The sequence below is a fragment of the Aphanomyces invadans genome (genome assembly GCF_000520115.1).
Source record: "Aphanomyces invadans strain NJM9701 unplaced genomic scaffold supercont1.14, whole genome shotgun sequence".
Classification (NCBI taxonomy): Eukaryota; Oomycota; class Saprolegniomycetes; order Saprolegniales; family Verrucalvaceae; genus Aphanomyces; species Aphanomyces invadans.
The window spans coordinates 767,863-791,749 of NW_008580159.1; the positions used below are offsets into that span (position 1 = coordinate 767,863).

Sequence of the window (23,887 nt, forward strand, 5' to 3'; positions counted from 1 at the left end):
AACATGCCGCTGGACGTTTCTGTCGAGTCTGCCGTCCTGTCTCGAGAAATGCACACGTCCTGCACATCCTCGAGGGGGCCACCACGACCTACTCTCGGTCCTGCCGACGCGCCTTCCTTCTCTGCTGCCGCTGTGGTCAGTGCTTTACAAGGGTTACTTTGTCGAGACGTGCACAACGCCTTGGTTGCACTGACGCATGGGGCCAGTCGCGAGCATGTAGCCACACAAACCCCACGCAGTTGACTTGGATCGATCCCACGGCGGATGTAGTCGGGGAGGGGGCTAGCCGCCTGCATCTTGAACGGCACCGCTTCCTGCACGGAGCTCCCCCGTCCAGCACAAGCTGTGAGTGACAACCCGAGGGTCGTCTCCAGGGGTGTGGGCAGGGGGAATTCTCTCGCACCGAGCGGAGACGCCGCCACAAGCAGCCATGCTGCTGCATATATACGGTGCGGGACGGCATCGCAAGATTCCACGTACAGAAGAATTGCAACATGACGGGTGGCATGGCAGAGCCACGTCGTCGTCGAGCCCAGCGTTGCAAAAGTTATTACCAACGACTGAAAAGGTCGTTCTCGACAAGGTGGTGGGGAGATCCATCCTGTCATGGCTGCCATCCCTTGCGCCGCATCCCACACTTGGCGACGATGGACATTTGAAACATGTTAAAGTCGAAATTGCATCGACGACGTTGCACGATGGTGATCTCAAAAGCGCAAATCGAGCGAGCACGCTGCGCCACGCGACTCGCGTGAGGTCGCGGGAATGTACCTCCAACGTGTTGTCTGCCAACCTTGCGCCACAGAGTCGAGAGCCTGATGACTTGTCCCCCAGCGATAACTTCACAGCATATCTCGAATGAAGTGCGAGCGTGCCATGCGCTTGGCGAATAGATTTGCATGACGCAAGGCTGACGGGAAAGTCGAACCACTGCCTGTTTCAGCTGGTTTGGCGGAGGAGCTAGCTCTCGTGGATGAGTACCATACGAGTTTGAAAAGCGCGTCATATGGGGGCGCACGAGGTGCAGTTCGTGCCGGCCTTTCTCGGTGGACCACTGGTACAAGCACGACACTTGGTACAGCCATCTACGTGGGTAGAGCGGCATCGTTGTCTTGCTGCGCTTGCGACTCAAATGGTGCTAGATCATGCCTCAGCTCCAAGAGGGACATGGAGAAGCAATGCCATAAACATTGTGAACAAGCGCTTGATCTCCATGCACGTGGGTGAAATGTGCAGTCCAACCGTTTGTTCCATGCGTCCTGGACGTTGCTGGCAGGTATTGTCAAGGTATCGGGCCACGGTGCCGTCGTGTACGGGAATCGACATGATGTCGATTCCTGGCGTCGTCTGCCTCGACATGACCCCGATCCCGACAACGTCGCCAGTTGGCATTGCTGTAGGAATTGCGGTTGGCCCGTTCGTTGTGTGATGTTAGGTTTTGAAACAACGCTGTTGGTCTGGTCGTGAGTGGCTGCGCATGTTGCTCGACCCCAAAGGCTGCATGCAGGGCACGACAAGACGTCCTCGTTGAATCGTCGCCCGTCGACAGCGTCGGCGACGGCAGGTCGAAGGACGACTCAACATGGACGGCTTTCCATGTTGTCCAAACGAACCAACTTCCATCCTAAGCGACAGCATGCTCGACAGGGCACGCGGAAGCATTGCGACTTTTGGCACCCGCAATGGTCCCGCACATTCCTATCCACCGTTCGGCTGGCGTGGCTGCTTGGAAGATATGCTCGACGCATGAGCAAGCCACGTGATGGACGAGGACGAAGGAAATCGGCCAAGAGAGGCGGCCTGTTGTGCAAGGTAATCTTAGCGTATCTCATGTTGAGTACATGAAGACGGCTCCCACTCACACCGCGTCGACAGCATTGCGCACTCGTCCCTCTCCAAGGGCAGCGCAGGAGCATGCTTTCAAGCGTGCGACGGAATGGCCTGCGCTGAAGAGGTTGGTGCAGAGCCTGGTCCCTGCGAGCAAGATTAATGTGCCGTCTAGTAACCGTTTCGTGTCTTGTTTGAGGTACGTTATGTGAATCGGCGCTGCGCCCTGCTTCTAAACTCGGAACAGAGCGTCGTCGCTCTGACTCGGAGCATGGCGCTAACGGCCCAACAAAAGGCGACGCTGGGGGCCATTGCGTTTGCCTTTGTCGCGCCGCTTTCCAAGGACGCAGCTGCCGCCGTCGTGTCGGCGCATCTCAACGATGTTGACGACTCGTCAGCTGTCAAGTCGAAAGAGCTGGAAGCGTTCGCACAGATGCCACCTCCCGACCTTGGCGTGGTCGACGCGATCGAGTCCAAGCTCAACTTTTTTCCCGCCGACAAGAAGTACGAATTTGTCAAGGTCCTCGACGTGCTGGCGACCAGTTGGGGCACGTACCTCCTCACGGGCTCCAAGCGCATTGTGCCCTTTCACGACCTCACCCTCGACGAACGCGAACACGCGCTATTGAACCTGTCGCAGTCACGGTTTGCGTTGCTTCGATCGCTCTTCCGCGCTCTCAAGGCTCTCACGCACTTGTGTACGTTTGCACAGCATGTGACCAACGACACCGGCGACGTCAACCCGTACTGGAAGGCGCTTCAGTATGCTGGCAAGCCAACTGAAAAGGCGCTGCCGCCTCGGTCCCATTTCCACGAGCCTTGCTTTGAAGAGTATATTGTTTGCGTTCTTTCCCGTCCAGCTCATGACTTGTAGCGTGGCTGCGCTGGCTGAAGCTGCGAACGGCGGGCCGATCGAGATCGATACCGATGTCGTCGTCGTTGGCTCTGGGGCAGGTGGAGGCGTCATCGGTACGTGATGCTATCACGGATGCTGCCACGTCATCCTGACGGGTCGGTAGCGGCGGAACTGGCCCAAGCGGGACACCGAGTCGTCGTGCTGGAGCAAGGCACGTTTCATCACCCGTCCGATTCCAACTTTGCCGAAATGGAGGAATACGAAAAGCACTACATCGACTCGGTCTTCCTCGTGTCGGAAGACGGGTCCATGCAACTGCTCGCGGGAAAAACGTGGGGTGGCGGCACCGCGGTGAACTGGTAAGCGTCCGTCGATCAAAGCAGTTGGGGAGTCGTTGGAGTTGCCGACAAAACAAGCGTGACTCATGCTCGCATGGCCATCCATCCAGGTCGGCGTCGCTGCGGCCGCCCTCGGACGTGCTAGACGAATGGGTGAAGAAGCATAACCTGCCGTACTTTGGAACGCCCGAGTACCAAGCTGCCCTCAACGCAGTGTGCACCCGGGCAGGTAGCGCGCCCATGCATGTTGCCTAGCCGACGTTGAACGCGGCCATGCAGGCGTGTCAGCGGACCACGTCTCGCACAACGTTCCGAACCAAATTCTCGTGGACGGGTGCGCCGCGCTCGAGTTTCCTGCGCACGCGATTCCTCAAAACACCAACGGCCACCGGCACTCGTGTGGGTTTTGCTCGCTTGGGTGTCCGTACGGTGAAAAGCAGGGCACGCACATGACGTGGCTCCAGGACGCCGAGGCGGCCGGCGCCAAATTCATCACGGGCTGCAAGGTCGACAAGGTAACATTCACAGCCGACAAGATTGCGACGGGAGTCGTTGGCACGGTCCTCGACGGAAACGTTTCGATCGTCGTACGCGCAAACACCGTTGTGACCGCGTGTGGCGGCGTCAACTCGCCGGCGCTGCTGCTGCGGTCCGGACTCGGAAACCCCAACATTGGCCGGAACATGCGGCTCCACCCAGTGACGACCGTGCACGGGTTTTTGCCCGACAAACTCGTCAAGTCGTGGGAAGGATCGATCATGACGAGTGTCACGGACGTCGTGAGCAATGTGCATGGCGACGGGTACGTTTTGAATACGGTCGGCGCGCTCCTAGCGCTGGAATTAGGTATGGTGCTCGTCTGGAAACCCCCACGTCGTTGCTGGGTGCTACGTCGGCGCTGTTGCCGTGGCGCGGTATCGCAGACTTTACGCGGCTCTTGCTGCAAATTCCCCATCTCTCGGGGATCGTGACCATTGTCCGGGACTGCGATTCTCCGATTCAAGTCACGATCGATGGCACAGGTGAGTGCCGCCACTGGCTTGTGTAAACTCGATCTCGTCGCCCACCGCCGCCCGTTCTCGCGGTACCTGTCTTCCGGCGGCACTTGATTCTCGTGGATGGTGGTCATAGGGCGTGCTCGGGTGCATTTTTCCCTGGGCCGGAAGGACGCCATGTCGATGGTGGAAGGCATGATCGCGTCGGCCAAGATCCTGCTGAGCCAAGGGGCAATCGAGATCAACACGTCGCATTTGGGCTTGCCGGCCCTGCGCCTCGATTCAGCCGACGACCGGGCAAACCCCGTCGAATGCGAGACCACCCAGCAGTGGTTCCGTCAGCTGCGCGAGATGGGAATTCCATCCAACAGCATCGGCATCTTTAGCGCCCATCAAATGTCAAGTTGCCGCATGAGCGCGACGCCTGCAATGGGCGTCGTGAATGCCGACGGAGAAACTTGGGACGTGCAGGGGCTGTACGTGGCGGACTCGTCCATTTTCCCCACAGCGACCGGGGTCAAGTACGTCCGGCGAGTTCCATGTCACGGTGCCCTCGTCATGGTACTCAATGTGTGTGCGATGTCTAGCCCGATGGTGACCACGTTTGCAATGGGGTATTCCGTCGCGCAGTCGATCAAAGCGCACTTGGCAGCCGAAGCCGCCTCAGGCACCCGACGTGTCCGTGCGCATACCCCGCCGCCGTCGTGGTTTGCGCGGCTCTGGTCGTGGTTCGTTTAGCTTAAGCAGTCCATGTGTAAGAGTAACAGTGCCATGTGCCTGGCGTACATATGCACTGGTCTCTAGATGACGAGTTGTTTGTGCGGGCCGTGGCGGCGCGCAATCGAGTGACTCGTGCCGTTGGCGGAACATTCGTGGCACCACGATTCGTTTGACGTGGGGGAGATTTGACTTGGCGACAGTATATCACGATGAAACGGATTCGTATTTTTGGACCGAGCAACCCCTCGACGTGCGTGGACGGCGGAGATCGCCGACAGCGGCCATCCACATTCAAATCGGACATGGCGAGGTTCCTCCGTGCGGCTACACATGCCGGCAAGACCGGCGTCGGGTTCAACATTCACATTGTCCTGCACAAACTCACGAGCAGTGACGCGGACGCCAAGGAGCTCGAGATGGTGTACCCAGTCGTCACGCGGGGCACGCATAAAGTCAGGGGAACGCCGGTTCCGATCCTGTCGAGCCGTCAGGTGCACTGGACAGACGAATCCCTGAGCTTCCATTGCACCATGTACCGGACCAAGCACGCCACATTCCAACCCAAGACGTTCACGGTCGACGTTGTCAAGGCCCGAGGCGACTGCGTCCTCTGCACGTTCGAAGTCGACCTCGCCCAGTACACGTCCGAGAAAAACGCTGGAAACAACTCGTACAGCTTGGTCATTCAGCCCAAGAAGGCGTGGGGCAATGGATCGCTCATGGTACGCGATCGTGGACCATCTCCCACAACGTGTTGACTGTGTGTTAGATGTCTCTGGCCACCGCGCTCGACACGGAAAGGTACGACCAGCGGCCGCTGCATCGTCGAGTTTGGCCGCGCCGTCATCGCGTCATGCATGTAGGCCTTTGTCAGCGTCGTCGACAACGGCGTCTCGAACGCAAGTAGGCTGTCAAACCTTGTGGGACATGTTGACACGTTTGTCCAGCATGACCCGATCGACGAAGGCGAACGAAGCCATGCCGTTGACAGCCCTCCAAAGCGAGTTGCGAGCCACATCGTGTCTTCTCGACGGATGACGTTCCAAGCGCCAGCGACAGACGAAGGCGCAGATGACGACGCTGCTGTGGTGCGTCCGGGCCTTCGATCGAAACGAACGGTGGACTGATGTGCCACCGATAGAACAACGCTTCGGAGACATCGTCGGCCAACGTTCCGACCGACCACGACGATGAACGCGATGCCCCGCCATCCAGTGCTAGCTTTGCTGCGCAAATTGTCAAGTACGACCGCGCGAACAAAGACCTCCAGGCAAAACTCGACGCCGCGTTGGTACAACTGAGTCAGGCAGCCACCAAGCAGCCGACCGTGAACGACGAGGACGTGGGGTACCGAGCCAAGTACGACGTGCTGGTGGTTGCCCACGCTGCCGTGCAGGACGAGCTCGCGTCGGTAAAAGAAAAGAAGGCAAAGGCCGAGAAGGAGGTCGTTCTCCGACGGACGGAGCTCCAAGCCGCGATGGAAAGCAGTTCTCGCGTCAATGTCGTCCAGCTCGAACGAATTCGACACCTCACGAGCTTGAACGAAGAGCTCAAGGGAAAAATCCAACACCTCATGCAAGCAGCTGCGCGAGCTGCCGCTGAAGCAACTGCGCATCCGCCTACGAGTCCCTTACGACACGTGGCGTCGTGGAGCGAAGGACTTGGCCACCACACGGTGCCCAAGCCGTTGGACGCCGACTTGACGTACACGCCAGTGGCCGCCTCGAACACAGTGGCTGGGGAAGTGCTTCGCCTACAGCAGGACAAGAAGGCCCTTGAGGACAAGGTCATGCGCATGCAGCGCGACGTCGACTCGTTGGAGAACCAGGTGTGTGTGCAATGTCCACCTGCAACTCAATCAAGGGCGATGTGTCTTTTAAAATAGCTCTTTGACCGGAGCTCCGAGCTGCAGCAAGTCCTCGAGCTCCACTCGCACTGCAACCACACGCTGTCGTTGAAAGCAGCGGATTTGGCCAAAGCCCAAGAAGACATCGTGCGACTGCAAATGCAGCGGAGCGCGTCGTCGACGGAAATGGGCAGCGGCGAAGCCGATGCGCTTGTTGAGATGCTGCAGCGCAATGTGGACGAGCTGCGCGACGAAGTATCGGCGCTGCAGACCAAGAACAGTCAACTGAGGGATGCCAAGACCAAAGTCGAAACAGAGGTAGAAATGGACAACATGTGCTCTTGACGACAATGGTCTAGCTGTGCAAACGAGTGACCGAGCTGAAGCGTGGCAGGTCGTCGAATTCGGTACGGCGAACCCATGATGGCGCAGCTGCGATGACATGACCCCTTCGTGGCAGGCCACGATGGACCAAACTCAAGTGGACCAGCTCACCGCCGCCTCGCGCGACCAAAGTCAGCGCATTCGCGAGCTGGAAGCCCAGTTGGTCAAGGCTCAAGAGGCCATGTCCCACACAGGCTTCTCGCTGTCCGACATGGACGTTGTTCGATGTGTTCAAAATTCCAGTGCGCAAAGTCTGACTCAAGCAACGTCGGTAGTCGACGCCGAGGTCGGCTACCTCAAGCAGCAGGTGCGCGAGCTCAAAGATGCGATGGAGCGAGTACAGGAAGAGGTACGAGCGTTGTCATTCTCTCTGTTGTGGATGAACCTCCAAACGGCTGGCGGTGTCGCTCGTAGCTCGCTGAAAAGGCTGGCGAGTTGCAGCAGGCCCTAGACATGCACACTCGCATGCAGCAAGATAGCGTGCAGCAGCTGAACCAGGCAGAGACGCAACTAGAGGCTGAAGGGCGTCGATTGCTCGTGCTCCAAGCGCAAATCGAGTGTCTCCAGGAAGAAAAAAACGTATGGCTCGGTGAAAAAGAGGCTCTCGAGCACGCTGTACGGTCAATATTTCCTTTGACAAGCTCGGTGATACATGCGCGTCTCAAGACGGAAGGGTGTATGCCGTCTAGGTAAAAGCCGAAGCGACAGAGAAGCAACTGCACGTGGAAGCGCTGGCAGCGCTCAAAGCCGTCAACGAAGAGGTTGTGGTCGCGCGCATTGAAGCGGCCAACGCTCTGCACTTGGCTGAACTTACGTCGCTCAAGTCAGACATGGAAGCGACGATCGAAGAAAACCAGCAACTTCAAGCCGAGGTTGCCCGCAATACGTCGTCATGGAGACGCTGACTTGGATCGTGACAGGTCAAGGACCTCCATGCAAGGACGTCGTTCGAGCACAGCGACACGAGCGCGCTGCGGGCTCAAATTTTAGACCTCAAGCACGACCTTCAGCACATGCAGTATGAGGTAGGCTTGTGTTGGCGACGAGGAACAGAGCGGATACCGTGGGCTGGGATATAGTTGTCCGAGAAAGCAGCAGAAATGGCCGCATGGCAAAAGCAGCACAGCAAGGACCAGATCGAGTCGGAACTCCAGGTCCTCTTGGACGAAAAGATCGAAATGTGCAATGGGTTACAGGACAAGGTAGGCGTAGTCACCAGGCCACGGCGGTTGACGTGGTCGTTGTGGGCCGTGATCGTTGTAGTTGGAAAAGAGCCAAGCTGAGGTGCAGAAGCTCAAGGATCGAATGGACCAACAAGTCGATGCCCGGAACGACGAAATGGAGCAGCTATTACAGCAGCGCAACGACGAATGGATGGCCGCAAAGGACGAGGTATCGCCAATGGCTCGCACCGAGGATCTAAAGCGAGATTGCGACATAGCTGGCCAAGTGCTCGTGGGAACTGGACCGTCTCAAGGCGCAGCAGGCGGACGAGCGGGCAAAGACAGCTGAAGCAGACGGAGCAGACGTGACAAGTGCTGCCAAGCACGTCGAAGAAGAATTCAAATTTGCCAAGGACCAGGTGGGTCGTGGATATCGTTGCGGGATGTAAGATGGGGTCTCGACGGTCGACGTTGTAGCTCACGTCGTGCGAATTGGAGCTGGAGACGCTCAAAGTTGTCAACCGCGAGTTAGAAGCCAAGGTGGCCGCCCTCGATGCCCAGCTGTCGACGTCGACAGGAACCGATGAAGTCGGCCAGCTCAAAAAGGAAAACGAATTTTTTCAAACGGAACTGGTCGAGACCAAGATGAAACTCGCGCTGCTGCAAGGTGCCGTTGACCAGCAGAGTCGTCACTTTGTTACACGTCGATCGACGCTTTTCGTAGAAAAACACGACGACTTGATCAACGAGCACAAGAAAATCGAGAAGGAGTGGCTGGTGCTCAAAATTCAGTCGGCCGAGGCGGCTCTCAAAGCCAAGAAAAAGTAGCGACGTTGCGTGCGACTGTTCTGGACCCATCGCACGAGCACTGCTCTATTTAACACGGACGTCGGGACTCCGATTTTGCCGCCATGACTTGTCCATCACTGCGCGTACGCGTGCACGGTGCCGTTCGCCATCGTCAACGTGCCCTTGCCGTTCAGGGACACATGATTGCTCGTCCACTCGCCTTCAAACACGTCGCCGTTCGCAAACACACACACGCCCCAACCACTGCGAGCCTAGACATGACGAGGAATCGGAACGATGGGAAAGTTGGCGGCGAGCTTACCCCATGCACCCACTCGCCACTGTACACGTCCCCATTCGTGTACTTGCACACACCCGTTCCATGCGGTTTGCCCTGGACGCATTGGCCGTTGTACGCGCTGCCCGTGGCGAACGTAATGTGCCAGTCGCCGTTCATCGGGGCGTCCCCGCTCCACACGCCGTCTTTCGTCGTGCCTCTGGCGTCTGTGAGGCAACCGCATCCTAGCCATCCATGCGTGTGGGTGGGAATCGTCCTTTGGCTCGCTGGAAGGAACCTTCGCGAACGTTGTTGCGCCATTGCCCGGCGTACCGTTCGCCGCTCTTGTACAACATGATGCCGTCGCCGTGTCGCTGGTTCGCTTTCCAATCGCCCGTGTACACGTCTCCACTGGCATACGTGCACGTGCCTACAGCGTCGTTCATCCCACCAGTGGCAAAAGTCACGCCAAAGTACCGACTCCCGACCGCTCGCCGTTTTGAAACTCGCCTTGGTACACGTCACTCGGGTTGGTCAACTTGCCCATGCCGTGCTTCAACCCGCGGCGAAACTCGCCTTCGTAGACGCTCCCGTCGGCATCCGTGTACACGCCCGTGCCGTCGAACCGGTTCTCGTTCCAATCCCCTGCGCATAGTTCGTCCACCACCCCGTAAGATGCAGCCATCGCACGGCGGCACGTCCCGTACCTGTGTACGTTTCGGCGCCGCGAATGACACACGTGCCTTTTCCCGTCCTCGTGTCACGCCGCCAGTCGCCATCGTAGATGAAATCGTTGGTGCCGCTTGTTAAAATCCCTGCGCCATGCCGACCGAAACATCACGGTCGACGAGTCCACCGTCGGCGGTACCTTTGCCATGGCGCTGGTCCATGTCCCATTCGCCGTCGTACACGTGTCGAGTCAACTTGCTCGTGTATATTCCCGTGCCGTGGCGCTGTCCGTGCCGAAATCGCCCGTGGTACGTGTCTCCGTTCGCATACACAAACATGTAAACGCCATCGCCGGGTGGACTAGTTGCTTCATGGTCGACTGGTTCGTTATCGACGACGACGCTGGTGTTGTCCGCCAGGGATACGTCGACGTACGGCGTGACGGACTGTTCCTTCCACGGCTGGCTATTCCTCCACTCGCCTTCAAACGTGCGTCCGTTGGGATCGCAGAAGATGCCAAGACCTTCACGGAGGCCATCGATCCACTCCCCCGTGTACACAGACCCGTTCGCGTAGCGGCAGATGCCTAGTTCCATCACGCAGGCCGCGCTTCAAGGCACGCGATACTCTCCACATATACCTTGGCCCCACGGCCGGCCGCCCTGGCACATCCCGATATACTTGTCCTTGTTTGGGTACAAGATGATCCACTGCTCGTGTTTGCCTTCCACGACTCGGTTTCGTACCCACCGACCTTCTTTCGTTTCTTTCGAGATGTGGGAGTAGTTGCTGCCGTGGCCGTCCTGCATGTCGCTTTTCCACTCTCCTATCCAGACAGATCGAGGTCGTAACCTGCCCCATTCATTCCGAATTTTCTCCACGTCAAACCTGTGTACACGTCGCCGGCATTTGACGTGACTGTGCCTTGTCCTGATCGCTTGCCGTTGTCGAACTCGCCAACGTACACGTCACCATTGCCGTACTCGAGGGTGCCGCACCCGTGAAACACACCGCGCCGCCACTCGCCACGATATCGCGTCCACTCTACACGTCGCCACTCGTCAGAAAGCGTCGACACGGCGGTCATTGGCCATGCTCAAGTTGTACCCGCATGCTTCTTGAACGTGCACTTGCCCATCCCATCAAATTGGCCGCGGACAAACTCGCCGTCGTAGTCCAATCCAGGCTGCACCAACACGCCGCTGCCATGGTACACGTTGTGGCGCCACATTCCCTTGTACGTGACGACAGCGTTCGAGAACTCGCCATACCCGCACTTTTCATTTTGACTCCACGTGCCATCGTAGGTGCCGTGCATCGACCTGGCAGCAAGTCGGGTCGTGCTGGTTGGGATGTGGAAAACAGTAGGAGCACGTACTTTAACGTGCCATGGCCATGCCGCTGGTCTGCCTCCCACTGCCCTTCGTACGTGTGACTTGTGTTGGCCACAACGTACTTGCCACGGCCGTGGCGCATCTGGTTTCGAAACTCGCCATCGTACGTGTCGCCATTTGGATACGTGTAGGCAACATGGCCAGCGACTGGCACGGGTGGCGACTGCCTCTGTGTGTCGTTGTACAGTCGATGGCTCTTGAGCCACTGACTGTAGTTGACCGTGCCATACCAGAGCTGAAGCCACGTGTCATTGTACTCCATCGATAGGCGGGACTCGGCTGGCGACGACATCAAGGCCCACAACGACGACCTCCGTCGCGGCACGTTGCCCTCGGTGGCGACGTCCGTCACGAATTTTTCCATGTACAGCTGAACTTGTTGTCTGATCCAGTCGTCCGACCCGATCCAATCGATGGTGCCAACCCCCGACTCTTCTAGTTGATCCGAGTTAGTTGGAAACAACGGAGCAATACCATGCCTTCCAGCGCATCGGTGGCGTGGCTCAAGATGTTGTTCAAACAATCGACCGATGACGGACCAAGCGTTGCTGCAGCGGCCGCTCGGGCCGAGTGAAAATGCACCGACTGGGCGTCCAAATCGACGACAGCGTCCAAGGTCGAATGGAATTTCAGGCAGATGGGGTCACATGACCCGACGAGAAACCCGCCTTGATTCGCTGGTTGCTGCAGCATTGATGCAGCGCACGGCGAGACTAGGTACGGCTGAAGGTAACGCCGCGATCAGGATGGTTGACGGAGTCAAGGGAGGAGCACGCAGAGCCGCATACCTCGACTGCAAAGGTTGGGTGAACAAGCGCCAAGGGAAAGCCATACTTTGCCCATCGGTAGCGGTGGGCATGGGGAATCGCGTACGTGGGTTGAATTCCACCAGGCAAGAGCGAAACAAAAGCTAGGACGGAGCTCGACACGACCTGCGGCGACTGCGAGTACATCACTATCCGACCTTCCACCAGCAATAGGCGAAGGAGACCGATCAAGTGAACATCCATTGCGCGTACAAGAGTCTGCAGCGGCAAACCAATGTGTAGCTGCGGCCACGACAACGATTCCATGTCCACGGAACACAGCGCGTCGTGGAGCTCCACGACAAGACCAAAGTCCCCAAACGATACCTGCAACTCATGCCGTCAATGCACTGGGGATGCGACCAGTGGCGCTCGCACCTGAGAAAAGAATTGCCGAGCCATCGAGTCAAGCTTCACCATGACGTACGCTTGGTACGGCGTCTTGGACAACACGACGACCGATTTCTGGATGGCACCACGGGAGTACTTGGCTAAAGTGTCGACATCAAGAGCTTGCGTGGCCTGAGGGTGAATGACATCGTAGTATGCCACGCCTTTCCATGCGATCTCATTGTGGCCTTTGGGCGGAGGCACGTGAAAGAAGAAAGATGTCGACGTCGACTTCTCAGCGGCCGCCTCGTGACGCGATGGCAAAGCCAAATGCGGTAGGATGATCTTCATGTCTTGCCAGGACGAATCGTCATGGTGCTCCTCTGGTGGCGGATATACGAACTCGATTTCAGGGCCAATGCGATGGTCAAAGCACACTACCGCCACGATAAAGTCCTTTCCGACGGACATGGCCGCCCGACGACGCAGCCCAAATTTGCGCTTACAGTTCCATTATGCATGGGAAAATCCGGATAACGTGGAATGTATGTCATTGGTCCTTACTCAGCAATGCCCCGCAGGCACCACGGAGAAACCTCGAGCGAGGCTGCATTGCCGCAGCCGCCGTTGGTCGAGATGGTCTTTCTTGGCACAGCTTCCATGGTGTCTTCCTCTACACGCCATGTATCTGGCATCGGCGTTGCCATCGGCGGCGATTGCTGGATCTTTGACGCCGGAGAAGGCACAGGAACGCAGTTGGCGAAGTCGGCCGTGCTGCAGAGCGCTGTGTCTCGGGTGTTTGTGACGCACATGCATGGCGATCATGTGTTTGGCTTGATGGGCTTGCTCCTGTCTGTCGGATGCACCGGCGAGCCCCGTATCATCCAGGTGAGATTCCTCCAACGACGATGCTCTTCGTCGTCATAGCACTGTTAGGTTGTCGGCCCGCCAGGCTTGCGAAAGTACTTGCGACGCAACCTCGCCGATACAGAGTCCAACATGTTGTGCCAATATCGAGTTGACGAGCTCTGGTTTGGCGAGGCACCAGCGAGTGATATCTACGACGCCGACCCGTTGTATGTACCGATGGAACTACCTGGCCTCAACGTGGCTCCTCTGAACGACGGGACGTGGCGGGTCCCGCCGCCTCCATCCACAGGGAAACTCCATCCCCGACATCAGCATATCGACAACAGTGGGAACGTTGAGGAGACGTTCTTCGTTTGTGCAGCCCCGCTGAAGCACACGCTCGAGCCCTGTTATGCCTTTGTCATTCAAGAACGAGATTACCCCGGCCGGTATCACATCCACCATACTATTTGACATCCTGTGGATGCTATGGTTGGTAGAGTTCACCTGACGAGCGATCTCAAATCTCGGCTGCTTGCGCCCGACAACCAAGAGTTCTTGCAACGACGTGACATATCGAACCCACTCGCAGTCTTGACGGCGCTTCAGCACGGCCACTCTGTGGAGCTCGTGGACGGAACTCTGTTGCCGGAAGATGTCTTAAGCGAGCGTAGAATTGGCCGTCGTCTCGCCATTCTCGGTGACACGTGCGACTCCCGTGCTGTGGCGCGACTAGCCGTTGGCGCCGATGTCGTGGTCAGTTGGAGCACTTCACCAAGCAGTGAAATGGAATCATTCGTAGGTGCACGAATGCACGAACGCCTTCATCGACATGTTGGACGGTGCCCATTCCACGTTCAACGAAGTTGAAGCCACGACGTACGTCCATGGGCACTCGACTCCGCGGACCGCCGGCCGGTTTGCTCAGGCGCTGCGATGCCGGCACTTGATTCTTACGCACTTTAGCCGTCGATACAAAGACGACGGGTCGATGGAACCAGTCATGGAATGCATTCGCCAGCAGTGTGCATCGCACTACGACTCTGGCAAGATCGAGTGCGCCCACGACCTTGAAGTCGTCACCATAAAAATTCCCAAGGGCGACAGGTACTCGGACAAAGAGCAAGCGTACAGAGATGCTGCGTCGGCTGCCGACGACGCCAAAGCGCATGCGAAAGCATTTTTCCTGGCGCGGAAGACCTCGCTCTCTCACCGAACTCGTCGCTTGCTCGAGTGAACTGTACCCATGTGGAATGGAATGAACGACGAAGCGTCAAAAGTACGGATATATCCGGATGCAAATGTTGCAAAGTATCAATTCAACTGAAGCTTGAGCCGTGCCGTCCAAGGTGGCAGTCGAGTCGTCGGCAATGAGCGGAGGGCCCTTGTGGCTGGAATACTCGCATGTGACGTGTAGAGAGCGACGACGGCATTCCAAGGCCGAGTCAAGCATGCCATTGACCCTTGACCGAACGCGTTCATGGCAAAAAGATATCCGGATAAAGTCCGAATAACAACACAACAACATTTCTCGAATGCCTTCGTTCGCAGCATTCTCGCCAACGACATTGGCAGACGTTCTGCCGCGATCGCAAATCGTTCGGCATGACATCCGCCCGTTGTGGAACTGCCCACGCATCAGTGGACGTGCCTTCACCGTCCATATTCCCCCCGGTGAGTTGAGTGCCCTCTTCGCTTAGCTTAGTTCCTTACACGACATGAACAGGAGACAATTTAATGTTGCATGTTGCCATGTACGAAGCACCGCCGGGATCTGTTGTCGTGGTGCAGTCAGGCGATGTGAGCTTTGCTGCGATAGGAGGCAACGTGGCGCGCGTTGCAAAGGAACGTGGGATTGCAGGCTTGGTGTTGGATGGAGTCGTGCGAGATATTGCAGAGATTCGCGCGCTCAAGTTTCCTGTGTTTGCCCGAGGCATTGTTCCGTTTCCAGGCACGAAGACGTGTCGTGGCACGTTGAATGAACTTGTGGTGTGCGGTGATGTGGCTGTGTCAGCGGGGGATGTTGTCGTCGCAGATGAGGAAGGCATCGTCGTCGTCCCAGCATCACATGAACGAGAGTTCTTTCAAGCGGCTGTTGCGCGCCAGCACAAGGAGCACACCGAAGACTTCGAAGCGTGGAAGAAGAGCCACCGCGCACGACTGCAAGATGCGTACTATTGTCATTTTGAGCACTAGAGTGACTCGTCGACTCATTATGACGCTCGCCACTCGAGGTTCCAGACCTCTTCACGGAGCTAGTCGCAGTGAATACTAGAGCTACTTGTCCTCAATGGTTCACTGCTTCTCCGCGTGGGAGCCTGTCACGGCTCACCATGACAGGAGACGTGGGTGGTCGAGTCACCGCTCATTCTGATGTGGTCACTTTGGATTGGTTGATGTATTTATAGAGGTGTGATTGCGTCTGAAACTGACGAAGGTAATGTTTTGTAGGTATAGATTATTAAAGGACTCACTTCATTATACAAGCTGAATTGTTGAATGGAAGAGTATGCGATTTAATGAGGATGCATTTTTCAAGTATATTCATTTATACAGGTCTATTTCAAAATAACTCATGCAACGAACATTCTCCACACCCCCCAAGCAAGGCAAGCACTGGCCGCATGGAAGGCCAAGGAGTGCGCTCGCTCTACGGTCCACCTTCTCATACCGAATCTGAAGGATGGGAGGTCGTGGACCAAGAAGAGAGGGCGCCACCGCACCCCTCGTCAGTTCGCCAGCCGTTGAGCATCAATCCCCATGCCGATGTGAACAAGCCACAGTTTCCTGCCAGGCTCCCAAATAAGAATGCAATCCCGAGCCGTGTCGTGGACGATCTCTTGGCTCAACATCACATGATCCACGGAACATCGGCGATATTGGATTTGGACGCTGATGCCGACGACAACGCTGGTGGCGCATGGGGCACCGATTCTCCGTCGAACTTGCTCGGGAGCGACGAGATGGACTACGACGACGAGGCGTCTCCAACCAAAGCTCAGAACACTCAAACGTCGGCGTGGAAGCAACAGGTTGATGAGTTCAGTCCTCGTGAACCCCCCGCTGGAGCGTTTGGTGATGACGATCTCGACTTGGATGAGGATGAAGACGATCAGGCAACTGCCGCCCCATCACGTCAGTTGTCACCTCCACCGTCACCTGTCGCTGCAGCTGGTCCATCTTTCAACTTCAACACGAGTAGTCCGTTCAGCCAGTCGGCCGAAGCTCCAGAAGGTGCATTTGGTGACGACGATTTAAAGCTCGACGACGAAGAACAGGAGCCCACCGTCGTTGCAGATCGAGTAGAAGAAGCATTTCATCAACCTATTCATGCAGCGGAGCTCTACGATAGCCCAGAAATACATACCTTCCCCGCCGCGCCCGTCTACGAGGTCCCGGAACTCAACACCATTCCGGTCAGTCCCCACGATGCTAGGGCGTTTGGTGACGATCTGGACTTCGAAGATCAACATGAGGAGCCGACAGTCGTAGCAGATCAAATCGACGAAGCAATCCGCCAACCCCTTCGGACAGCGGAACACTTCGACAGTCCAGACGTACTCAGTTATATGGATGCTCCCGTCGATGCCATCCCAGCGCTCCATACCACTCCGGTCAGTCCCCACGACGCGCCTCCTGGGGCGTTTGGCGACGACGATCTGGATGTCGATCTCGATATTGGAGACGAAGACGATGTGGAGGATGTGCCAGTCGCCCCGGAACACCCTGCTGCAATTGTCAGCTCATCCGCCGAAACGGAGGTACCGGAATTGTCGTTGCATCATATCGATACGTCACAGCACGCTGGCATCGACGGCATCCCTGCGAAATTGAGTCCAGAAGAAAGCCCTCGGAATCGAGACTCGTGGTCGAGCGAAGTTGCGGTGACACCCGACCAGCTGCCCATTCCTTCACATCACGACCGATCTCCTCCAGAAGCGCTTCTTCATGCCCCGCATCGCTCGGGTTTCGAACGATCGTACCCCCAGCACGACGCGCCATGCGACAAAGCGACGCATGCCGTTGAGGAATCCGTGGTGGAAGGAAGCATGCTAGACTTGGTTGATGCTGCTCCCAATGATTCCAGTCCTTTTTACCATTGTGCGGAAGCCGCCGAGCCCGAAGATTGCCACACGTTTGATGCTCAACGCAACATCGAAATTCCACTGACCCAACCGCCAGCCGTCGAAGAAATGGTTGAGGAGCCTCCCGAGGCTGTGTATCCAGCGACTCACATGGAGGCCTTTGGCTCAGCTGTGGCGCGTGATCCCGTTGAAGGAGGTGGCAACGACGTGGCTTTGCTCAATCAAACGCATGCCATTGCTGCTGAGCACCGTCACGAACCTGCTGACGCGGAGATTGATTTCCATTACGAATCCGTCGAAGCGGTCGCTAATGTCGACGAACATGAGGTGATGGATGAGGCGTCCCCGTTGGAGCAATACCTCAGGTCGAGTCCATTGGACTCGACTCCAGAGACCTCCCCGTCCCCCTTCACGTACTCGCCGGAACGAGTTGTTGAAGCATCGGTCCATGTCGAAGGCAGCAACGACGGGTATAATCACGCTCAGCAAGTATCGGCTCCTGAAGTCCATGCCACACCGCCATCGTCGCGGAACAGCGGACTGCATGCGTCGCCTGAAGTGCTGGAAGCGACGTACGAAGAACAAATCGATGCGTCCCCTTTTGACCACCACACGACGCATGACCCGAGGGATGGGTTCTTTGTGGCTACAAATGAGGAACAAGCGCATCCTGCCGCCGTTTTCGCACCTGGACACGGGGAAATCGACGTGATTGCCGCAGCGCCTCCTCGGTACGACGAACCTCCGACAATGTTGTCGTTGCTTGACCACAGGCACAACCATCCCACAAGTGGTGCGACTGTCTTTGAAGACCTCCACGATCTGCCGGAATTCCACGGGGGCAGTAGCCACCCCACAGCCATTCCGTCGTCTGGGTTCGAAGAGCACAGCCACGTTCCAGAATTTGATGCTCCGACACCGTCGGTGTGCAGCCACCGACAAGGTCATGCGTACGAGGCGAGGTCCCCACTGGACCAGCACCATGAAGAGTATTCCGAGGCCTCGCCTTTGGATCTACAGGGCGATTCTCCTCATGGCTCTTTGGCACCGCACATTTCGTCGCCGCCAGGTGAGTTTGGGTTCGAGCAACATCCACAAGAAGCGCCTGTGTTTTCAGAAGGAGTTGTTTGCAACGCTCCCGAAAAGACGGCCGATGACGACCGACCCCACGCTGCCGACGGGTTATTTGGTGCTCTCTCTGGACATGATGCATGTGGTGCACCGCCGTCGGCGTTCGATACCCCAGTCCAGCACGAATACCACGAACAATTCAATCACGGGCCCGCAAACTCGTGTGCTCAAGACGCCTCGCCAACGATGGGAGCCGACGAGTTGTTTTCGAGCTCGCCGGATTTCGGCTTCTCTGCTGGAGGAGCATTTGATTCGACGCCACCGCCTCCAACAGCGTTTGCTGGTGTCGTCGCACACTTTTCCAACCCGACTGACTACCACTCGGCCCCGCATCTCGCTCAGCATCACGGAGAGGGCGATTTCTTTTCAACTGGAGCATCCGTCCAGCACGATATGTCATCGCAATTCCATTCGGTTGGGCACGCTGCAGACTTGTTTGGGGGACAAGGCAGCTACTCAAACGATCCATTTGGCGATCCGTTTACCGCCCCTGCGCCTGCCGCCAGCCATGACCACCACAGCGCCGACGACGTGTTTGCTCAAGAGCATGCCGCCGCTGTTTTGCATGAAGCAGTACCTTGTGGCCACGAGCAATACCACCACAACTTTCCCCCACCTATCCAAACGCACCAGAAATATTCCACTCCCTTTGAAGTGACATCAAGTACCCCGCACTCGCTTGAGCAACCAATACCGTCGCAGCACCACACTGTGCATGACAATGGCCGCAGTATGCATGCTGAAATTGGCGGTCATGGCGCTGCCTACTCCCAAGCAGCCCCGTTGGCCGCCTCCAACTCTTTTTCGGAGCCAGCGTCGTTGTTTGAACAGTCGAGCGGTTCTGCGGATTCGTTTTTTGGCCATGCCCCAGTCCATTTTGCGACAGAACCTGTTGCATCGTCGTCTGAAGTGGTGTGCCAGCAAAACGAAACGAATGGCGCCGCCCCCGAGGAAAACTTTGGCTACAATTCGCATTGCTACTCAGAGGGCGATCAAATGCAACCAGACGCCACCGCGACCTCTGACCATCACGCGGAAGTTGCGCACTCGGCAAATCAACCTGTCGTGCACCAATTCCACCAAGATATCGCAGTGTTGCCCCCAGAAATAGTTCACCCGGCACCACCGCCGCCTGACCACCATTCGCTGGCTTCCACGACTCCACACGCTGCACAAACATTTGAGGATATCGACTCGTCAGCACCGCCGATGACGCCGTCCGCGTCCATTCCGCAACGCTCTCCGCCGTCGGTCGCAGCGAAAAACCGCCCCACGCTGCAAGTCGAGGATGACGAAGTGCCAACCGCTGACTCGTTGTTTTCCCCGACAAACGGCAACGAAATCTCCAACGTGTTTGGGTCGTCGAGTGCATTTGACCAGCCGCCGAGTTCGTTGGGTGGGTTTTCAAATGCCCATGCCGCCACTTTGTTCAGTCGCCATGCGTCTTCTGGCGCTGACGCGTTTGCTGCACCTCCGACGTTCCAGGCGTACATCGCGTCGTCGAATGCATCTGGACCCAACGTGAACGCCGTTTTTGAAGCGCCGAGCGCTATCGCGACCGAGGCCTTTCCATCCTGCAACACATCTGCACCGGAAGCATGCATTGAAGCACCTGCCGACGATTTGTTTGCTGGCTCGTCGTCGTCGCTGTTTGACCAGCATCAAGCGTTTACCAGCCAATCATCGGAACCATTCGGACAAGCGGCGCACCAACATGAACCTGCCGCTGCTGCCCAAGTATTTGGCAATTACACAGAGTCATCCTCACACCAATACGCTCCATCAAGACCCTTCCATCAACCAGAAGCGCGTGCCTACGGGGCTCCTGTCGCCGCCGCTCCCTGCGCGCCATCGTACAGCCGACCCACGAGCCACGCGAGCGGCCATTGCGACGAAACACCGACCTCCCACGCATACGCTCAACAGGGATATTCCGACCAATATGGCTACGGCAACCATGCCACGGCAGCCGCGTTCAACCAAGGACCAGTCTCCTATGATGCCCAAGCCACTGCTCAAGGATATGATGCCCAATATAACCAACAGCACGGTGCATATGTTGGTTATGCTCAACGAGGAGCTTCCCAGCAGCCTGCATACCACCAGCCCGTCGCGCAAACGTTTGATCAGCCAGCGCCTCCGTCGTACCCTCAAGTCCCTGGCCATGGCTTTTCCCACCCGGGGTACTCCCAGCAGACGCAGTACCATCCATACGACCAGTACAATCAGCAAGGCGTGCAGCAGTACGGCCACCCTCACGGCTTTAATCAAGCCGACGTTCGACCTGCAAAGCCCGCCATCTTCAAGCCGCAACCGGCTCCAGCCCAACCAGTGGCATACGAGCAACATGTTCCGCGCATGAGTCGGGAATTGAAGCAACAGTACCAACCTACCACGCCGACCCCGCAGGCGGCCCCGGCAGTGTTCAACCCGGCGCCCAAACCCCAAGCAGGCAGTCAACCCAAGGACCCGTCCGTCGTGCCTCGGACTTGCTTGGCTACGTTTGGGTTTGGCGGCACTGTCTGCGTGATGTTTCCTCGACGGAAGCTCAAGTTGCTCAGCACTGGCCATCGCAACAGCCCGCGCACCCCCCACGGGTTCGTTTGTGAATTTTCATTTGTGCATGGATTTGTTGACGATGATGTCGAGTGTAGATCGGTAGACGAGCACATTGACGACTCGCGCAAGGGTCCACTGGACTTTTACAAACTCGATCGAGTCCATCATGAGTCGGATGCATTTTACCAAAAGGTTTGGTCGTTTCCAGGGCCGCTGGGGGGTCCCTCGTCGACAACGGACGATGCCATCCTCAAGTACATGGGCAGTCACGTTTCGCTCCACGAAGACGAGCGCCTCTTGTGGGACCTCATGCAAGTGTTTGTCAAGTCCAAGGGCAAGATCAGCACCCGCGACGCCAAGGCGTCGGACATTTTGCTGATGCAGGTGCTCCAAAACGCATTAGCGCGACGCAGCAACTCGCTGCCGCCGTACGATCCTGTATCGCCGACAGCCGTGCATGCACCTTCCTTTGAAGGAACAGAGGTGGCGACGAATGCCAAGATTCGCCAACTCCTTTTGGACGGCGATCGCAAAGCCGCCATCGACACGGCCGTCGCGGCCAACATGTGGTCGCAAGCGATGCTGCTCGCGTCGTTTGTCGATTCGGGCATGTACAAGGCTGTCGTGGAAAGGTTTGTGACCTCTCGCTACGGCGCTGGCGACCCCCTCCGCACCATGTTGATGGTGTTTGGCGACTTGGACGTGGCGAGTGTGCAGGAACCGTCGACGCCATCGCCGTCGTCGTTGTTGGGAAATTGGCTGGCGCAAGTTCAGATCTTGATTGCAAACCCGACCGCCACGACGAACAAGGTCCTCATCGAGTTGGGCGACCGATTGCTCCGTGAAACGAGGAATGTGTGGGCAGCGCACGTGTGCTATTTGCTCGCGGGTATGCCGCTCGAAGCCCCGTCGCCGACCGCTCGCATGACGCTGATCGGCGGTCACGCCACGGGCGACGTTCGCTTTTTTGTCCGGCCCAACACAGTGCAATGGACTGAAGTGTACGAGCACGTTGTGAAAGCGACGCCGATGGTGCCATTTCAAGGGTACAAGTTTATCTATGCGACGCTGCTGGCCGACGCGGGCTGCTGCGATGTCGCGTTCAAGTACGTGGACGCGATGCGCAAGACGCTCGAGCAATGGACGGTCAAACTCAAGATGCCGTCGTCGCCATACCTGGACAATCTCAAGATGCAGCTGGACGTGTTTGACGATCGCTTGCGGTTCTTCATGGGCCAAGAAAATGTCGACGCAGTCGAGGTCCAAGTGAGCAAGAAGGGCGGCCTCTTTAGCTCGTTGACGGGATTTTTGGACATGACGCTCGACAAGATTGTCAATGACACGCCGCCGCCCCCGGCCAAGGCCGTGTCGGCTCCGCTTGCCGGCGCCGCGTTTGCACCGCACATGTTTCCGCCGGCCCCTGGCTCCAACCATTCGCAGCCCCCCGGGTCGCACAACTCGCGCGCTCCCAACAGTTCGTCGTCGACGTACCAGCAACATGTCCAACCCGCCGCGGCCCCGACCTCGCAAAGCCATGGATACGCCCACAACAATGGGATCGCGTCGTCTCCAGGGTCGCACAACACGCCGTCCCCTGGGTCGCAGCATGGCCAGGATGCGTCTGGATTGCAGCACGGAAACTCGTCCAGCTGGAACGACGCGCCGCCCTCAAGCATCTCTCAGCCACCTAGTTCAACGAACGCGGCCGCGATGCTCCCACCTCGTGCTCCGAGCGCCACCACTGCGTCGGCCCCGCCATCGGCACAACCCCACGCCCATCCTCCGCTGAAGAAGAGCAGCAGCTTCACCATGGAGGCGAAGGCGCACGCGGAGACGTCCCCCACGACAAAGGACGACTCGACGACACCCAAAGCCAAGACTCCACCGACGTCGACCTCCCAGAAGAAATCCTCTGGGTGGGGCTTTCCATCGCTTAGTTTGCCTTCGCTTGGTCTGGTTGACATGCTGCGACGAAGCGCGGACCCCGTGGGCGACGCGACAGTTGCCAAGGTAGGCAAGGACATGGAAGCATATTACTGCGAAGAGAAGAAGCGATGGGTGTTCCCGGGTGAAGAAGATGCGGAAGACTTGTCTGGCCCGCCACCCCCGCCGCCCACGTCGTTCGCCGCAGCTGCCCAAGCACCTGCACCCGACGCCGCAGCGTCGAACGACCCCCTTGCCGCACTTATGGCCCCGCCACCGATGAAGGAAACGACACCTCTCGCAGCCATGATGGCGCCACCAGCGCGGAATATGTATGGCTCGCAGCGAGGTGGGGCAGCGGCAGCGAAACGAACGCCGCCTCGACCGCAGTTTGCTGTGTTCAAACCCAGTGCAGCAGCTACACCTGCACCTTCCAGCGAAGACGCGGCGCCATCATCAGGCTGTGGTCCGTCGTCCATGCCGCCTCCGTCCTCTGAGTCGCCTGGAGGACAGTAGAATCTCGCAGCATCCATGAAAACACAGAGTCGATTTGTTGTCACTCGGGGGGTCTGTCGGGATCACTTGTCGTCCTCGGCACCTTGCTTCTTTCGTCGCGCAGCTACCTCGTCCACTTTGAAGAACTTGTCGAGTTGTTCCTGTGTGTACTTTTGAATCTGCAAGAGCCATGTGAGCACATGATGATGCAATGGACGGGCAACACTTGCAAGATAGACATACCCCTGTGAACACGTGATCTTGGTTGGGCAGACCCATGGGGCTCTTATATTCCGTGAAAAGAACGAGTTTCACTGTCAGGACCGTGCACAGGCCGACGCTGAAGATGTGCAGCGGGCGGTGGAAGCGCTTGTCCAAGACGGCCATCGTCGGGAATGCAATGGAAAGAAAGAATGGCGGCACTAGATATCCGGCTATTCACACTATTTCT

At 57.5% G+C, this 23,887-nt stretch overlaps 7 protein-coding genes across 11 annotated transcripts; 5 read left to right on the forward strand and 2 right to left on the reverse strand.

Annotated features, from left to right (window-relative positions):
- Nucleotides 1-2,048: 2,048 nt before the first annotated feature.
- On the forward strand, nt 2,049-4,815 carry H310_07609 (hypothetical protein). 4 transcript variants are annotated; one of them, XM_008873016.1, is made up of 7 exons: nt 2,049-2,658; nt 2,702-2,796; nt 2,847-3,042; nt 3,132-3,250; nt 3,301-3,823; nt 3,868-4,537; nt 4,604-4,815. In XM_008873016.1, the coding sequence occupies exons 1-6, from the start codon at nt 2,099-2,101 to the stop codon at nt 4,067-4,069; spliced, it is 1,695 nt and encodes a 564-aa protein (XP_008871238.1). In that variant the 5' UTR covers nt 2,049-2,098; the 3' UTR covers nt 4,070-4,537; nt 4,604-4,815. The 4 variants fall into 4 exon arrangements, with proteins under 4 accessions (XP_008871238.1, XP_008871240.1, XP_008871241.1 ...); XM_008873018.1 differs by having other exon boundaries at nt 3,301-4,537; XM_008873019.1 differs by lacking the exon at nt 4,604-4,815 and having other exon boundaries at nt 3,301-4,043; nt 4,153-4,603.
- A 223-nt stretch (nt 4,816-5,038) lies between these two features.
- H310_07610 (hypothetical protein) lies at nt 5,039-9,037 on the forward strand (the record flags this gene model as incomplete). Its single annotated transcript, XM_008873020.1, has 16 exons — nt 5,039-5,458; nt 5,506-5,537; nt 5,600-5,639; nt 5,684-5,824; nt 5,878-6,564; nt 6,622-6,900; nt 6,942-6,989; nt 7,043-7,315; nt 7,381-7,581; nt 7,656-7,838; nt 7,887-7,991; nt 8,046-8,168; nt 8,230-8,358; nt 8,408-8,548; nt 8,607-8,796; nt 8,854-9,037. The coding sequence occupies 16 exons, from the start codon at nt 5,039-5,041 to the stop codon at nt 8,955-8,957; spliced, it is 3,096 nt and encodes a 1,031-aa protein (XP_008871242.1). The 3' UTR covers nt 8,958-9,037.
- Nucleotides 8,555-12,894, reverse strand: H310_07611 (hypothetical protein). Its single transcript, XM_008873021.1, has 13 exons — nt 12,443-12,894; nt 12,047-12,391; nt 11,738-11,981; nt 11,243-11,693; nt 10,972-11,186; nt 10,753-10,908; nt 10,505-10,690; nt 10,064-10,450; nt 9,903-10,010; nt 9,673-9,840; nt 9,494-9,625; nt 9,241-9,440; nt 8,555-9,190 (listed from the first exon to the last, which is right to left on the reverse strand). The coding sequence occupies exons 1-13, from the start codon at nt 12,863-12,865 to the stop codon at nt 9,053-9,055; spliced, it is 3,153 nt and encodes a 1,050-aa protein (XP_008871243.1). The 5' UTR covers nt 12,866-12,894; the 3' UTR covers nt 8,555-9,052.
- Nucleotides 12,895-12,961: 67 nt separating this feature from the next.
- Nucleotides 12,962-14,779, forward strand: H310_07612. 2 transcript variants are annotated; one of them, XM_008873022.1, is made up of 4 exons: nt 12,962-13,282; nt 13,331-13,692; nt 13,744-13,999; nt 14,046-14,779. In XM_008873022.1, exons 1-4 carry the CDS (start codon nt 12,965-12,967, stop codon nt 14,478-14,480), a joined length of 1,371 nt encoding a protein of 456 aa, XP_008871244.1. In that variant the 5' UTR covers nt 12,962-12,964; the 3' UTR covers nt 14,481-14,779. The 2 variants fall into 2 exon arrangements, with proteins under 2 accessions (XP_008871244.1, XP_008871245.1); XM_008873023.1 differs by having other exon boundaries at nt 13,744-14,779.
- Nucleotides 14,779-15,534, forward strand: H310_07613 (hypothetical protein; the record flags this gene model as incomplete). Its single annotated transcript, XM_008873024.1, has 2 exons — nt 14,779-14,917; nt 14,970-15,534. The coding sequence occupies 2 exons, from the start codon at nt 14,779-14,781 to the stop codon at nt 15,437-15,439; spliced, it is 609 nt and encodes a 202-aa protein (XP_008871246.1). The 3' UTR covers nt 15,440-15,534.
- Nucleotides 15,535-15,841: 307 nt separating this feature from the next.
- On the forward strand, nt 15,842-23,707 carry H310_07614 (hypothetical protein). The gene is made up of 2 exons (XM_008873025.1): nt 15,842-21,056; nt 21,114-23,707. The coding sequence occupies exons 1-2, from the start codon at nt 15,868-15,870 to the stop codon at nt 23,455-23,457; spliced, it is 7,533 nt and encodes a 2,510-aa protein (XP_008871247.1). The 5' UTR covers nt 15,842-15,867; the 3' UTR covers nt 23,458-23,707.
- H310_07615 (hypothetical protein) lies at nt 23,280-23,847 on the reverse strand. Its single transcript, XM_008873026.1, has 2 exons — nt 23,680-23,847; nt 23,280-23,615 (listed from the first exon to the last, which is right to left on the reverse strand). Exons 1-2 carry the CDS (start codon nt 23,821-23,823, stop codon nt 23,520-23,522), a joined length of 240 nt encoding a protein of 79 aa, XP_008871248.1. The 5' UTR covers nt 23,824-23,847; the 3' UTR covers nt 23,280-23,519.
- Nucleotides 23,848-23,887: the final 40 nt, after the last annotated feature.